This window comes from Aythya fuligula, chromosome 16 (genome assembly GCF_009819795.1).
Source record: "Aythya fuligula isolate bAytFul2 chromosome 16, bAytFul2.pri, whole genome shotgun sequence".
NCBI lineage: Eukaryota > Metazoa > Chordata > Aves > Anseriformes > Anatidae > Aythya > Aythya fuligula.
Window position 1 is genome coordinate 12,520,940 of NC_045574.1, and position 16,269 is coordinate 12,537,208.

The 16,269-nt window shown below is 47.5% G+C and overlaps 1 protein-coding gene across 3 annotated transcripts; it reads left to right on the top strand.

The window, feature by feature from the left end:
• The first annotated feature begins 2,511 nt into the window (after positions 1-2,511).
• On the top strand, positions 2,512-13,968 carry LSM14B (LSM family member 14B). Of its 3 annotated transcripts, none has more exons than XM_032198332.1 (10): positions 2,517-2,702; positions 7,001-7,164; positions 7,519-7,654; positions 8,106-8,222; positions 10,079-10,249; positions 10,372-10,452; positions 11,416-11,577; positions 11,757-11,910; positions 12,086-12,265; positions 12,605-13,968. In XM_032198332.1, the coding sequence occupies exons 1-9, from the start codon at positions 2,582-2,584 to the stop codon at positions 12,255-12,257; spliced, it is 1,278 nt and encodes a 425-aa protein (XP_032054223.1). In that variant the 5' UTR covers positions 2,517-2,581; the 3' UTR covers positions 12,258-12,265; positions 12,605-13,968. The 3 variants fall into 3 exon arrangements, with proteins under 3 accessions (XP_032054225.1, XP_032054223.1, XP_032054224.1); XM_032198333.1 differs by having other exon boundaries at positions 10,375-10,452; XM_032198334.1 differs by lacking the exon at positions 11,416-11,577 and having other exon boundaries at positions 2,512-2,702.
• The last annotated feature ends 2,301 nt before the right edge of the window (positions 13,969-16,269 follow it).

Genomic DNA, 16,269 nt, shown 5'->3' on the forward strand with positions numbered 1-16,269 from the left:
TCACATTACTGTGATCCCTCCATCATAAACCCCACAAATTTTCATCACTGCTCTTAGTCACACATCTCTTTTTTAGCTATTAGATAGTTAGATTAGATTTTAGATATTAGATCTATCAGTGGTGACCATCCCAAATGCCAGTGGTTGCATTCCAACTGTCATGGGAGTCTTCTTAGCTATGGCAACATAGTTTTCCTCTGACCGTACCCTTTGTCTAGGCTCCAGTGGTCACTGGTGGTCCAAAATGCTGTTCTGTGAGAGCTGTGTCTGCTGCTATCATCAGGTACCAACCACTCAGTGAGGTTTCTTTCTGGTACCAGAATGAACTGCAATCAGCTTCTTGATATGAAGCTTAATCTTCCCTCTTTATATGAGGGATGCTCGGGATCGCATACTTGTCATGAATTTAAACAGTGAAACATGTTCTTTTGGCCTCCCTTTCAGTGCTTAAGGGATGAAGAACTGTATTGTTTAGCAGAATAAATAAAACTAACAGGGCATTTAAAATGTCAGGTGTCATCTTCCGTCCTGCTGCTCACTTGTTATCTTTGACTGTTGTCAGAAGATACTGAGGTAATTCATTATAATAAGGGCATCTTCCAGAGACGGGTCGATTTATGGCCATGATGATAACTAAAATTCCATACGTTTACATATTTCTCCTTACCTGTGAATAGTTTATGCCACTTTCATGTATCGTTCTTTTTTCACGATGTTTTAATTAGGCTCTCTGCAGGATCCACACTGCTGGATGGTCCCTTCCCCTACTGCTATTGCGAAAAAAAAGTGAAAGGGTAAAAGTTTGAGAATATAAGCCAGAAGAGGAAGCACTGCTGCTCTGCCTTGGGTTACGTTATCTTTACTAATATCATTTTCCCCACTCAGAACAATTATTTGTTTGCCTGTGAATTGAGCATTTGGTAATTCCTTCTCACCCTGCCTTTTCTCCATTTGAGCTTTTCCACATGCTTAAATGAGACACTCCTCATATAGGGACGCTAGATGAGTTGTTTTTTTTTTCCATCAGGGAAGTTTTTAAGCAGCAATTTGCCCACTGAGGAGCACCATTTACCTCAATAAAAAAGGATCTTTCTTGCTCTGCATAGGTTGTACCCAAGGCTGAGCTAAGGACAGGTACGCTGAATTTGTATTAAAAAAAAAAATACTTTGCCCGATTCGGATGTCACGGAACCATTTATTTGATATTTTAGCAACTGTCTCCAAGCTAAAAAACAATGAAGATTTAACAAGAGAAAGCCTGTGGCCGTAAGGGAGAGCGAGGCAGGCGCCGTTCCCCTTCAGGCTGGGGGGGGGGGGGCAGCTCATGGGGCCCCACAACCACCACAAAAACCACACCGGGGGCATCCAGAGAGCGGATCCCAGGCACGGCCCACGGGTCCCGGTACCGGGAGGCCGGAGCCGCCGCCTTCCCCTGCTGGAAGATGCAACCGGGGGCTGGAGGCGAGCCGCCTGCCGCCCAGACAATGGCTCCCGCTGCATTGTCTCCAGCTGCCGCCTTTGACTCCGCTCCCTTCGCGTCACACGAATTAGCGACCCGCTCCCTGAGGGCGGCCGCCCTGCCCCGTCCCTCCCTACCCCCCCCCCCATCAGCGCCTCACGGAGGCTTCACCTCCCGCCACCCCGGGCCGCCAGATGCCGCCGCTTGGCCCCGGCTGCCCCGCAGATGGCCGCGGAGCTCCCCGGGGGAGGCGGCGGGCACGGCCCCGTCCTCCAGCTGCGGCCCGGCTCCGGGAACAAAGGCCCCGGGTACAGCTCCGCCGGCCGCACGGAGCCGGAGGATGAGGGCGAGGGGCTGGGGAGGCGGCCATCAGCTCCCGGGCTGCTGTCAGAGCGGGATGAGGGCTGGGGGGAGCGGCTCCCGTCAGGGCGCTGAGGCGATGGCAGCCCCCGGGGGGGGTTGTGTGAGAAGGGCGTGAGTTGTGTGAGGAACCCCCGCGTTTTGGGACAACCCCTCGTGTTTTGGGAGAAACCCTGTGTTTTGGGAGAACCTTGAGGTGTGTGACACCCCCACGCTGTGTGACAGAGCCCCGCTTTATGTCTCCAACCAACCCCCCCCCCGCGGGCGGGCGGCGCAGCGCGGCCCTGTCACGCCTCCCCCCCCCCCCCCCCTTTCCCCTCACAGCGCGCGGGAAGGGCGGGAAGCGCGCGAGCCCTCGCCCCTCCCCTCCCCGCCCCGCCCCGCCCGCAGCGCACGTGGCAACCTCGCCTGGGCCCGTCACGTGACGCGAGCCGCGGGCTTCCCCCCCCCCTCCCTCCTCCCTTCCCTCCTCCTCCTCCTCCTCCCCCCCCTTCCTATCCCTCCGCGTCTGACCCCGTCTCCCGTCTGGTCAATAGCGGCGCGCAGACGGCGCATGCGCGGCGCGGGCCGCAGCACGCCCCCGCGCTGCCTCCCCCCCAGCGCGTCTCCCTCCGCCCTATATAAGGCGGGCGCGGCGGGGCTCCCGGCTCCGCAGTGTGCGTGGGCGGGCGGCGGCGGCGGTGGCACCCCCCTTGCGCGCGGCCTCCGCCCCTCACAGCGGCCCGGCCCCGGTCCTGGCCCCGGCCCCGGCCCGGCGGCGCCATGAGCTCGGGGACCCCTTACATCGGCAGCAAGATCAGCCTGATCTCCAAGGCGCAGATCCGCTATGAGGGCATCCTCTACACCATCGACACCGAGAACTCCACCGTGGCGCTGGCCAAGGGTGAGGCGAGGGGGGGGTGGTGGGGTGGGGAGGGGGGGGTGTCGTGAGGAGATTTTGGGAAGCGGGGGGGGGAGGGGAGGGAGGCAGGGCCTAGGCCGGCGCTGTGAGGGGATGGGGGGGGCGCCTCGGGCCCGGCTGGGCCTGAACAATGAGCTTGGGCCTCGCCGCTGAGGTGCGGCCGGGGGCTGCCCGAGGAAGGGGGGGGCGGCTCCGGGTGAGTCAGCAGCAGCCGGAGCTGCCTCAGCCCCGGGGGCTCCCCCCCCTCCAGCTTGGGGGCTCCTGAGGGGCGGGGGGGGGGGGTTACCCCCCTGCCCGGGGGTGGCAGAGCTCTGAGGGGTTGGTTCTGTCCCCTCGCGTTGTTACCTAAAAAATTATGTGGTGGTGTTAGGGCTGGGTTTGCCCCTCTGGGCTCCAGCTGTGTGCCAGGCAGCGCTGGGGTTGGGTAGGGATGCAGGCCGCTGCTGGGGGGAGCAGCACGGCTGTCGGCGGGTCTTTGTTCCTCCCGTGATCAATAATTGGGCTCTGCTCACGGGAAGGGGTTGGGAGCGGGCTCGCAGGGCGCTGTGGGGTGTCTGCACGTGGGGCTGGTTCGCCCTACCCAGCAGGCAGCTCCCCAAGGCGTTGCTCTTGGTCCCGTGTAGAAATAGTGATCTGTCTCCTGCTGTGTGGTGTAATCTGCATTTGATTGTCACCTGTGCTGGGAGCCTCCTGTATTTACTCTCAGGAAAGCCTGTCCTATCTTGTTTAGTCTCTCAAACAAGGTCTTAATTCTGTATTGCTTTTACGGTCCAGCTCGGCTAGGCCAGCTAATGCGTGTCAGCTTTTTGTGTCCCTGAGTTATGTTCTTCTCTGTTCTGGAAGTTCAAACCTTCATCACTGCCTTCAACAACCCATCAGGATAGTCCAGAAACCAAACGTTTTTTTGTCTCACATGACTATCTGCTGGAACAAGCCGCTGGCTTGCCTGCTTCTTAGCTCCACCTGAGGCAGCCTAGGCCAGTCTGGGTTCAGCATTCTGGTGTTTGGGTGGTGTTGAGCAGGAGCACCTGAAACCTGCTGGTATTTAATCTGGAGTTAAGGATGTGAGTTTTCATGAATTCACTATTGTGTTAGGGCTGTTTGTCTAAATGTATAAACTGCTATTAATTGAATTAAGTGAGATACCTCAGAAAGGATGCGGTTCCTTTTCTGTATGTGCAGAATGGCCTTCACCTTCCTGCAGCAGAAAGCAGGGATGGTTTCTCATGTAGCTCTGGCTTCCATATAGCACTTGCTACTGCAGAGCCGAAGTGGTATGTTTCAAAGGCATATGTGATGAAATGTTTTATGGTGTGAGAAAGCACGTGCTCTTTATAATATATCTGCCAGATCTTGTGTTTATCGGGCTCTCAGCGTTCAGTTTTGAAGAACTGGAATGTCTGAGTATTTATGATACATGGAAAAATTCTCATTTTTCCACTTGCTGCTTTAAACTTTATGGTGCAAAGCCTGCTTTTTGTTGCAGCTCAGAGACTTTTTAAAATTTGGAGACTTCATATCAAAATTAGCGTCAGAATTATGAGCACAGCAATGGTGCTGAAGTCAGTGACAGCAGCGCCAACACTGTTTGGGTGGGTTTGGTTGAAAGCACATGGTCTGGAGGGTTAAAAAAGCACTGCCACCAAATACTGATGGGCAATTGATGTCTAGATAGCGGGTAAATTATTGTTAATCCCCAAATGCCAATGTTTATGGTTCAGACAACTTTAATACAGACTGCATGTATTGTGCTGTGCTTTTATCCTGATTTTTATCATCCCAAATAGTACAAAGAACAACCAAGGTTGAAAGGAACCTCAGGAAGGAATCTGGTTCAGCTTCTTACTCAAAGCAGAGCTCACTTCAATTGATTTGAACGTTGTTCCTGTTAAATCTCAACATGTGCAACAACTTAAATGCTGGATAAGAAGATTCCATGTGCTTAATTAAGTGCTGAAAGAAAGTTGTCCATCTCATTAGATGTTAAACTTAAATTACAAGCAGTGGTCAGAACACAGTAGATAATGAGCCTCCTGCTGGCAGTGAGCCCCAGTAACTTCACTTTCTGCAGAAGTCTGAAGAAACTACAGGTTTTGAGCAAGAAACACCCGTGTGAGCTCTTTCTAGGCATCCAGTCCCTCTTGTTCTGTGTGCTTCCTGACCCGCCAGTGGTCTAGCTTTGAGTCCTGCATGTGAATACAAACTGTGTCGTGGAGCACTAGCTGCAGCACAGTGTGGGATTGATTTCCTGTTCATCTGTAAACAATAGTCACTGTAACTCTTCATGGGAGACAGCCCTCCAGTCCTCCCAGAAACCCGAAGCTGTGCTTTGGGCTGTGCCAAAAATCATTAAACACTTCAGATACAGGGGTGGGTGTGCTCAACTCCTAGAGGCCTCTCAAATGCCATCACTGCTGTTTTGTCTACAACAAGGACATCGTTTTCCACCCTTTCAGTTGTGAACCTTGAGCCCAGCCAACTGAGAGGCTGCCTGCACAGCTTCAGGCTCTGCAGGTCCAGAATTTCTCCATGTGGCAAGTGACGGGCTGAGAGAAGGCATTGTGCTTTCCCAGCTAGCTGTGGGATTCTGCGGTAGCTCCTGGGTAGCTTTAACATCCATTGCCCTGAGCTGGATGCTGTAATAATCTAATCTTGACCAGGGATATCAGTATGGTTCATGTCTAAAAGGCTGTAAGTATTGCTTTCAGTTTATAATCTGCTTCTAGTTGACTAGGTTACAGTTGTAATACGATCAAACAGCAGCTGGAGATCTAAAATAACTTGGAGGCTTTTCTACCCTAGTAACTAATGGAAGATGGCATTCAGAGGAAGCAACTGACTGTGCTTGCACCACTTAGGTATAAGCTGAGGTGCTAAAACAGCAAGATGGGGACAAGTTTGCCATTGACCTGAGCTTAATGCTCTGTGTGAGCTCACGTGTGTTGGGCATATGTGGGACTCGAAGACTGCGTGCAGTACAAACCCTGGCTTGGTGGGGGAATTTGCCTGGATGCAGCTTTCTGAGGATATCTGACAGGCAGTCCTGCCTCCAACCATCACCATTTGTTAGTAAGTTAGTGCTGCTGCAGGATAGCAGGGATGCTCAGCAGGAGGATTGAGCTGGTCCAGCTCTTGCAGCCCTCTTTCTGGGGGAGCTGTCCCCTATCGTCTACGTGACGGGGCTGTTGGTGCTTATCTGTCCAGCTGGGAAGTCGGAGTGGTGGCTGGCTGCCACACCACCACGGGCTGTGATATGGCAGGTGCTTGGGAAAGGTCTGGTTAGGATGGAATTTGTGAAGGTATTGCAGGACTGCTGCTGGGTCCTGGCTGAAAGGCTGGGTAGTTATGTGGTAACCTGCTAGAACTGAGTGATGCAACTCCAGCCTGGAATTCTTCCAATGCCAGAGTGTGTATATCAGGTGAAGTTGTGCTGGTGCTTATCCAAATCGACCAAGCTCCATGAAGATGGAAAACAAACCTCTCGAAGTTGTGGCAAAAAATCTGCAAATGTGCTCATTCTGTAGCTAATTCCAGACTTTCATACTCCAGTGTCTAAAGTGACTGCTGCCTGTTTTCCTTCCTTAACTAAGTAGTAAGTCTGAGTCTGACCTCTTCCTGTTTAATAGATTGAGTTAATTTACGCTCCTCCCTGGCAGCCACACACTCAATTACTGCCTTTTTTTCCACTCTAATGTGTGACATCATTCTGTCTAGTACCTGCTCAAGTCTTCTGGTGCCTGAAACTGAGCAAAACCTCAGTAGGTGCTAAGGTCTTAGATTTATCCCTTAAAAAGCTAAATATGAAACCATTAGCATGGAGTGAATTTCAACAGTAACCTATTGTTATTAATAAATAAAAAATATCAGTATGAACTTATCTGTAAAAAATCTGAGTAACAAATCACTGAAACCAAAGGTACAAATGTGAGCCCTAAAGTCTAAGAATTTTTCCCTGCTGCCAGAGGCCTCTCTGCAGTGGCAGTTGTCTCAAGCTGTGTGTGTATATGGGATGGGGAGGGAAGGTGACTATGGCAGTACAGCACTGTGGGGAAATCCTCGGGTTTTTGGTAGGCTTCTTTGCAACTGGTCTATGGTCTTCACCTTCACAGTTAGTTGTAAACAAATATGTTTATGCAGGCTGCTGAGAAAGTTGGCATTTGAGAGTTGTGTGGGATAAGGGGAGCCAAAGCATTACAAGAGCACTCTAATTGTGTAAGTTTTAACTTGTGCAGTGTTGTAAAGATAATACTGGACTAATGGTAATCTTTCTAATGCTAAAGTGCGGTCCTTTGGTACTGAAGACCGGCCCACAGACAGACCTGCTCCTCCAAGAGAAGAAATCTATGAATACATTATTTTCCGAGGAAGCGACATCAAAGACATCACGGTCTGTGAACCTCCAAAAGCTCAACATACCCTGCCACAAGATCCTGCCATTGTTCAAGTAAGTTAGCCCGAAGTGGAGCTAGGCAGCTATGGTAAAACGCTGGCAATGAAAGACTGGATTTTGATATAAAGCGATAGAAGTGAAAGCCAGTCAATGTCTCCTGAATCTTCAGAATCCAGAATCTTCAGATTTTGGGAAGCATTCTGAATTTCATTTTAATGTTTAGATTAGTAGGATTAAAGACTTCTGTCAAGAAAACTTGAGAGAGTTTACTAGCTGAGGATGCGGGCAAACTAACGCTTCTCAGTGTTTTCTTAAGCATTAATAACGCTGTACTGAAGTAAAGAATCACTACCAAAGCAAGTTGACTTCTGGACACTGTAAATGGAAATGTACTTTGTCTTGTTACAGTCTTCACTGGGCTCTGCCTCCACATCCTCCTTTCAGCCACATGTGCCTTACAGCCCGTTTAGAGGTATGCCACCTTACAGCCAGCTTGCTGCCAACTCTTTACTTAGCCAGCAGTACGCAGCTTCATTAGGTTTAGGTAAGTAAAGTTTTTTACTTGCTAGAATAAAGGTACAGTCCTTGTACACAGCTACCGTGACAGCAAATAACAGTAACTAATGCTGAATTCCTTGCCGAGTGTCAGGCTGCAGCAAGCAGTGAATAAGTTAACACCTTTGTGCAGCACTCTTACTGCAAGGAGGCCCATCTTTCATTGACGCATGCATACACGAAAGAGACTAAAGAGTTAAAGTTTTTTTCTGAAAGTAATGTGAATCCCTAACATTGAGGCCAGTTTATTTCTAGTCTAACATACCTTACACACACAGCACACGTGAAAAGAACTTGTGTTCCCAGAGAGGACTAAATAAGCTGCTCTAATGCTGTTCTAGAGATTCTTGTATCTCTTTTCCAAGTCCTTCAGATGTTTCACTACCTTGTATCTTATCCATATATCTTTTTGCTTTCTCTTCTTCCCTCTATCTCTTTAGAGAAATTGGTAAGCCCTCCAGCATCAGCAGCTGCTTCCAGCCCTAGTTCTTCTCCGTCTCCACAACCTGTTTCAGAGCCTGACATGTCTTCAGAGCCCCATCAGCTCTCTTCCAAGGGTAACAGCAGTTTGAGGACTCCAAATATTTGGAAGAACTGCATGGCACTTGCAAACAATCTGTTCTTGTTAACCCCCTCCTAGAACGATAGTACTTACATGGGTAATGCTAGTCAAACGAGTTTGTTCTTGGCTGTTGTTGCTTTTCCTTACATGAAGTATTACTTCCTCCTGTTCCAGAAGTATCAATTAGAGGAAACAGGAGAAAGGAAAGTAAAGGACTGTGGATCGTCCTGTGTAAGTATCAGGAGAGGGCTGAGGCTTAGGGATGTTGTGCTACATCCTGCCCAGGAGCATGCATCAGCTTAGGGACTGGGTGAGGAATTAGTTGGTCTTTCCTAGAAAGACAAGCACACTGCTTAAATTGTGGGTGGCCTTGCTGTTAAAAAAATAAATAACCTAGTAGAAAACTTAGGGGAATTGTTGTAATTGAGGAAACTTCAGGATATATTTTGTGCATGATGGGGCAGTGTCCCTTGTCAAGACTCCCAATTAGCAAAGCATGACTAACAGTAAGCAATTTCTGAGTTGTGATAAGCTGAGGTAACAGTTCTGGGTGCCTGCTTCTATGCTTAAACAAATTTTAAAGGAGTTTGAGTAGGGATAACTAGACTGACCATCCTCAGAGCAGAGTGTCCAGGTGCAGCCTGCATTTAAACATGGTAATTAGTTTCATCTGTTTTTAACTTAAGCATGTATGCTTGTGTTGGCATGAAACTGTTTCTACTTACTTTCTGGTTTTGGCCATCCATCTGTATGTACCTTCCCAATATTCTGGCTACGCTTTGAAACTTTCTCATGTTAAACTTGCACAGCAGCTTTGTCCTGTTGAATAATCCTTAGGCTGTGTCTGTCTTCCTTGCAAGTTTTCCAGGTGTACATAACTGGGAACCTGCATGATGTTACCTACTGGGTATATCTCATGTGGACTTGGGTGACCCAGAAGTGTCAGTGGCTTGGTTTGTGTGTACTCTTCAGCTTTTTCACTTTTCTTGCTCGTAAAGTGTATTCAGTTAAAGTTTGCTTCCAAGTGGTTCCTATGCATAACTACATAAAGCTGTAGCGCTCCAAAACTTCTACTTAAACCTAGAATGCAGTTTTTCTTCTGAGTACTGAAGACTGTCACTTTCTAATATAATTGGTGTAAGGTATACCAAACCATGAAAAGTATTTACATGTTTTGTAGTGTGAATAAATAAGCCTGGATGGAAGAGCAACAGAAGTCTTGGTAACACTTTGGCCTTGACCAAGAAGGAATTTAAAAGGGTAACTTTGAGATCCTGGTCTGGTTTCAGGTTTTCTTTATTGGAAAGCTAACAATAAGCAATGACAGTACTTCAAGTAGTTAAAGGGCTTCTAAAATGGCTTACAGAATGGGATACTTTTGAGGTTGTTGAACTTTTGCAGCAAACTTTTTTTTTTTTTTTTTTTTAGACAAAGTGGGGAAGTTTTCTTGAGTGATTTCAAAGTGGCAGGGTGTTTTTTTTTTTTTTTTTTTGCTTCAGATATAAAGTATCATGTAAAGTACAATCCTGCATAACCAAAGATAGCAAAACTTGATTTCTAGGTGTATAAACTCTGAGACTGACCTGGTTTGTTTATCTGAAGTGTGTCTCTGAACTTGGTTTAAGAAATGTGTAGTTTTTTTTCTGATTTAAGGCTCTGGATTTGAGAGCCAAGGCTTGTTACAGCAGCAGTGCCTTACCTAGCGTATATGCCACTTAAGCATAGCATGCAATGATAAACACAAGGTTTTTAGTAATTCTTGACAAAATGGCTTCTCTGTAGGAGTGAGTAGGATTTGAATAACATCGGCACGCTGTCTGAGAGGCACTTAATCATTGGAATTTTTTCCAGGTGCTGGCTTTCCGCCTGTTCACCCAGTCCGCAAAAGCCCCATGGTAGAGCAGGCTGTTCAGACTGGCCCAGTCGACAACATGAATTCACAAAAGCCGCCCCCAGTGAAAGTAACTCCGGGGGTTCAGCGCAACGGACGGCAGGTTCCGCAGAGCAACACTAAGACAAACGGTGCGTACGTACTGCTCGAGCCTTGAAGTGCCATTTTTAGGCATCCTTCAAAGGTGCATAGCAAGACTCAACTCTTCCAGTCTTGCTCTTGTGCTCCTTCATTGAGTTGCTTTCTTGTTCAGTAGATACAGTTCAGGCACCACCTGTGCAACCCCAAGGGCAGGTGAATGATGAAAACAGAAGACCTCAAAGGAGAAGATCGGGTAGGTTAATCTGACACCAAAGATGTGCTTTAGCATATAAAAGCAAATGTTAATTTCAACAAAGGATTATTGGACAGAATGCTAAGGGCAAAGTAAGGCTTGATAAGTCTTTGGCCATCTAGAGGTGCTTCCCTAACAAAATAGCTTCTGGAGCCATAGAAGTTCAGAACCTTCCAGGAACAAAATTCTGGTGTCTTCTGGAAACCGGAGGTACATCACAAAAAACTGATGCTGTGACTTTAACTGGGAAGGGCAGCCTGTTTAAAAATTTCATACTTTTAAGTAGAAAGATCTCTGGGAGTTCTTGTTCTGTAGAACATAGTTCTTATAATGACTGCAGTTTAAGCACAGGTAAAAAGAAAGTGAAGGTAACTTCAAGGAGACATCCCTGCCCAAGCAACATGAGAAAAGGCAGGAAACAGAAGTTGAGATGCTGGGTCTTCAAATTTGGTTGACTGAAGGCAGTGCTTTAGAAGGGGAATTATATATATATATATATTTTTCATAAAGGAGCTGATAGCTTCTGCTTTACAACTAAGAAATTATAAAGTACAAGCCCCTTTTGTGGGTAGATGAGTCTTGGGTATTGTCCCATTGTAACAGGTTTACAGACCATAGGTAACATGCTCGCAAATCAGCAAGCAGACTTGATAGCCTGTCCCTTCCCTTAGCTTTACCTGGTGTAGTACTTCTTTTGTTTTCTGTCCTCATGCTGAAGGGAAAGTTGGACATGCTCTGTCTTAGTGGTAAGAGTGACGTTCAGGAATGCTTTTCAGAAAGGTAAAATATCGCTGTAATATGTTTTCTACAGCCAAGTTCAGAAGTTACTTTCAAAGAGGTGTGGCCTAACCACAGGACTGGAAGCCAGAAACTCCCGAGTTCTAATCCTGGTTTCCTCTGGTCTTGAGCAAGTCATTTAACCTCCCTGCACGTTACCAAGTGTTTAAACTCTCCTGCTTTCAGGAAACAGGAGAACCAGAAATCGTTCTAGAGGACAAAACAGACCAACTACTGTGAAGGAAAATACAATAAAGTTTGAAGGTGACTTTGACTTTGAAAGTGCAAATGCACAATTCAACAGAGAGGAACTTGATAAAGAATTCAAGAAGAAACTAAACTTTAAAGGTTTGTGGCTTCATTAAATATGAATTGCTGAGCTAGTAGTAAACACTGCATAGAAAAACTCATGCTGAGAAATCGCGTGATTACATGTGGCAGCATCTCAAATCTTGTATGAGGGAGCAAGAGAACAGATGGCTCTTCGGTGTGCCTCAAGGAGGTGTAATGCATTTTATTATCTTCAGATGACAAAGCAGAGACGGGGGAAGAGAAAGGGGACCCTGGAGTGGCAACCCAAAACAACGATGGTAATGCAGAGGAGGACCTTCTGGGACCCAACTGCTATTATGATAAATCCAAGTCTTTCTTTGACAACATCTCCTCAGAACTGAAATCCAGGTGAGTATGTCTAATAAAACTTGAATTATAACTAAAATTGTGTAAAAAGCTAAACATGTAGCATGGTGTAACATGCAACTCTTAAGTCTTAAAATGCAAGAAGAAAAAACAGGAAAATCAACAAAATCTTCAGAAGGGAGTATGGCCACACAAGTCTGAATGGTGTCTTGTTCAGTTCTAGACGTACCACATGGGCTGAAGAAAGGAAACTCAATACTGAGACGTTTGGAGTGTCTGGCCGGTTCCTTCGTGGCCGCAGCTTTCGTGGTGGATTTCGAGGTGGAAGGGGTACTGGAGCAGCAAGACGGAACCAAACCACTCACAGAGCTGGTACTGGCAGAGTGTAACTGCAGAGGCAAGTTTTTTAGCAGGAACAAATACTGTCCCTGAGCGAGGCTTGTCTCTTGTTCTTTACCTGAACTGTCTTTGCAACCTCACCTTGCTCTCCGGTCTCTGATGTATCAAGAATCATCCCTTACTGTGTCTGATCTGCCTTTATAAGTCATGTAAGGGAAATACCAGTGGTTTTAATTTTTCTGGGGTTAACCTTCTGCCTGTTCCAGAAAGTGAGAGCTGTTTGTTTCAGTGAGACTTTCCAGCCAGGCATGTCAGTTGATAAATATAAACTTCTGTTGCTTTTTCTTAGGCTTGATATCCAGGGGATCTTCCCTAATTCTGCCTTTTTCCTGCATAGGTTCGAACTTCTCTCCTGGGAGGATGAAACTGTACATAGAAAGAAAACAACCAACTGCTGCACTAATGTGGGAAAATGGTTCATATTGTTTACTGTCTCAGCTCAAGTGACAGAACTTCATGTACTACTGCTTATATTCTGGACTTTTTTTGGACCAGCAACTGTCAGCTGGAGTATTCTTTGGAAGAGGGAATGTGTTCAGGGGTACCTTCTTCAGGGTGTCTTTTCTTTATTGTTTTTTTTTTTTTCTTTTTAAGTGCAGACTAATTTACATGGTTCTTCTTTCTGGGTCTCTCAAAGGCTGCTATAGTCTAAGCTCAAAGTCAGACTCCTTTTCTGAACCCTGAAGAAGATAAATCATGGTATTTTAACATGGAACCAAAGCTCACTTGAAATAAACCAGCTAACTTGTTTGTTCTGAGTAACCAAATGAATTCTTTGGTGCTGCTGGTCTTACTGTTCTTGGCAGCATGTGTGAAGTAGCACTTGGCATCTGAAAAAAAAAAAGTGGATTCCTGGTGCTGGGGAGTTATGTATATTGTCACTTGGGAATACTGGATTGTTGATCATGTAGTAGTGTAAACGACTGTACAACTGTTTGCCAGCTGGTACTGATGTGGAGGTACAGCAGGTTCGTGCAGAACCATGACTCTCCCTCGAGTTAAGGGTGCTGGGCACTCCTCAGAGGCTTCGAGCCTCTCACCAGGGCAGGGCAGGGCGGGAGGGCAGCGCGTTGTGTCCTCAGCAGGGTGGAGCAGTGGGGATGCTGCTGCTGTGTGCACCGAGTGGATGTGCACCGAGTGGGGAGTCCGTGGCAGCAGCTGGCTGCCGGGGGGGCTGGAGCTCTGTCTCCTCGCCTCAATTTGTACCTTGCTCATCCAGTACTGAACGCAAACAGTTCTCTGTACACTAGTAGACTGTGGTGGAACACTATGGAATGTTTTCATTAAACTAGGAATGGGGAGTCCATATAATGAAGCTTAACAGACGGGCATGTTTAAGTTGTTTCCTCTGTACCCCCATACTGTAAATAGTTTAGTTGTTTTTCTTTTTGTTTTTAAAAATCTGTATGTGGGGAGAGGGGCTGGGAGGGAAGGGGTTACATTTGTTTGCATGAATAAGTGGGTTAAATTGCTATAGGCATGTGTCCCTTTTTTGGTTGGTAGGGAATTTTGTTGAAAAAGCACCTTGATGACTGAACCCCTTACATAGCTAGAATTTTTTTAGTTATGCATTGACTTAGGTTACTGTAAAAGCTTGGATTTATTTTTGTAGGACTTTCTTGCTAAGAGTTAGAACATAGCAGTGGGGCTGCTCTTTGGAGTAATGTAAATTGTAATTATAATAAACATGTAAATGTTTAATGTTTTCCTCCTACTTTGTTCTGTCCGTAGCTTGCTAGCATCAGCCTGTACAACTTGTCAGATGTCCAGGGCTCAAACTGGTCGGAGGAAACTGATGGGAAGGGTCATGCAGTGTTTAGAAAGGGTGCTTAAAACCTCTGGTACAGCTACTGAATGCTGCTCTTACTGGTATCCTGTGTTCTGTCCCCTGTGGGAGGTCTGGGTGGTGAAAATTTGCCTGAAGGAAGGGTGCTGTGACCTGAAGGAATGGTGCTGTGGCCCAAACTGCCCTGAGCCTGCAGCCTGAGTCTGTGCTGGTGGAGCTTAATGAGAGCTTGTTCTGGGTGGTGATGCTTCTGGTTTGGTAGCCACAACTGCCTTTATCTGGGCTCAGAGCAGCACACAGGGTGTGTGCTGAAATAGCTTATTTGGGAGCTGCTGCAAGCCTCTCATTTCTGTGATGGCAAAACAGCCACTGGGGCGCTGCAGTGTGAAGATGGAATTGTGTTGCCAAAGTCAACGGAGCGGTGAGCGCTTCAGAGCTTGTCCTGTGTGACTGTGGTGAAATGAGAACTCAACTCCAACGTCCCTGTAATTCCTTTCCAAGGCAGTAGCTCCCTTTGTGCTGCGCTTGACCTCAATCTGATAGGTAAGACACAACCGGTGCTGCTGACACTCCCGGAGCTGCTGTCCTGTGGACAGATCTTGGCCCCTCTGAGCTGAGCGTGGTACCTGGCTCACTGTGGCAGCGATGTGGGGACAAAGGGTGGCTGCTGGATGCTGGGGCTCATTCCCTGCTTGTCCTCGTCTGCCAGGAGCGCTCATTCCAGCGTGGTCTGAGGCAGACAGCTGCCCACAGGGCTGCCTTGCAGCACTATCAGCTTTCATGGGGAAGATTCCTGACACGAGGCAAAGATAGTGCAGAATAACTATCCATTCCTTTCAAAATTCCAGTCTGAGGACTGATAAATGAACCGACACGGTACTCTGGTAACTCCATTTCTTTTGGTTTGTGCTCTGCTGCTTTCCTGAGCAGGGGACGGTAGCACCGCAGCTTCCCTGTCCTTGATTCCTGTACCACAATCAGCCCACACTTTGCTTTGCAGGAGTCAGCTGTAAACAGCTTCGTTGTGGTGTGCTGGGCCAGGGAAAGCACGTGAGTTAGCGCGAGTGGGATAGTCAAATGGGAGCCTGCCTCGCCTCCCTTGCAGGGAGCGCTGCACATCGTGCTGCAGGTCCTGCTGCTTGGCTTGGGGAGCTGAGATCCACATCACAGGGTGCTGACAAGATGCTTTGGCTCTCTGATTTGCTTCTGGTACAAGTTCTTGCTTTATACATGTAAAACCCTTTGTCAGTTACAGAAGAGCTGCTTTCAAAGGCTCTTCTAATTCCTGTTTCAACCCCTCAGCAGATATAAATATGGAAACTTTTATAACAAAGCAGCTCCCTCACTGCTGCAGCAGGTAGTGAGGAGCCCTGTAGGTGAGAGCTCCTGAGGGGAGGTTTCTGTGCAGTGGGAGCAGGGGTAAGCACTACTAAGCCATGAGTGGCCCCCTTCCTGCCAGCTTCCCCTCAGTGCTGGGAGTAAACAGATTCCCTCAGGCATACAGATGTGATGGGCAAAGCCTTTTATTGTGCACAACTTCAGGGCTGTAGGAAAAGACAAACAGTGCTGCAGCAAAAAAAAAAAAAAAGAGACAATTTTTAATGTGGAGACAAGGAAAAGGGGCCAGGGTCAATCTTGATGCCCTCTCTGCAGCATAAAGGATGGAAGACCCCTCTGCTGTACCCCCACCTCCTGCTTCAGAGCAGCACGGACCCAGAACCCCACCTGGTCTAAGCACCACAGACCCCATCCAGGCCAGCAGGAAAAGCCTCACCTGGGCTAAAGCAAGACTCCAGCTCCACCCCTGCCCCTTTTTGTTGTCTTTGTGTTGCAGAAAGCCTCAGACTAATCAACAGGGCTGAGCTTAGACCTGCTGGGATCAGCTTCCTTACAGAGCAAGGCTGTTGAAAGCAGGTGAGTCAACTGGAAATGGCCTTTCAAAGGCCTCAGCTGAGGATATTGGAGGTGCTATGGTACAGATAGCTATCCAGCTGAACTTTCCTAGTTGGGTATTCACTCATCTCCCCTTCAGGCTATTTTTTTTGTTACCTGCCACTTTTAAATGTATTGTTACAGTTTTGTTATACACACTGCTCACTAGTCAGTGAATAGAATAGGGACTGCACAGAGCAGATCCTGTCTCAAGTGCAATGCGACTTTCTCATGCAGTGGTGCAGAGGTAGGCCTGTGTTATCACTTACAGGAGAGTGACTGAT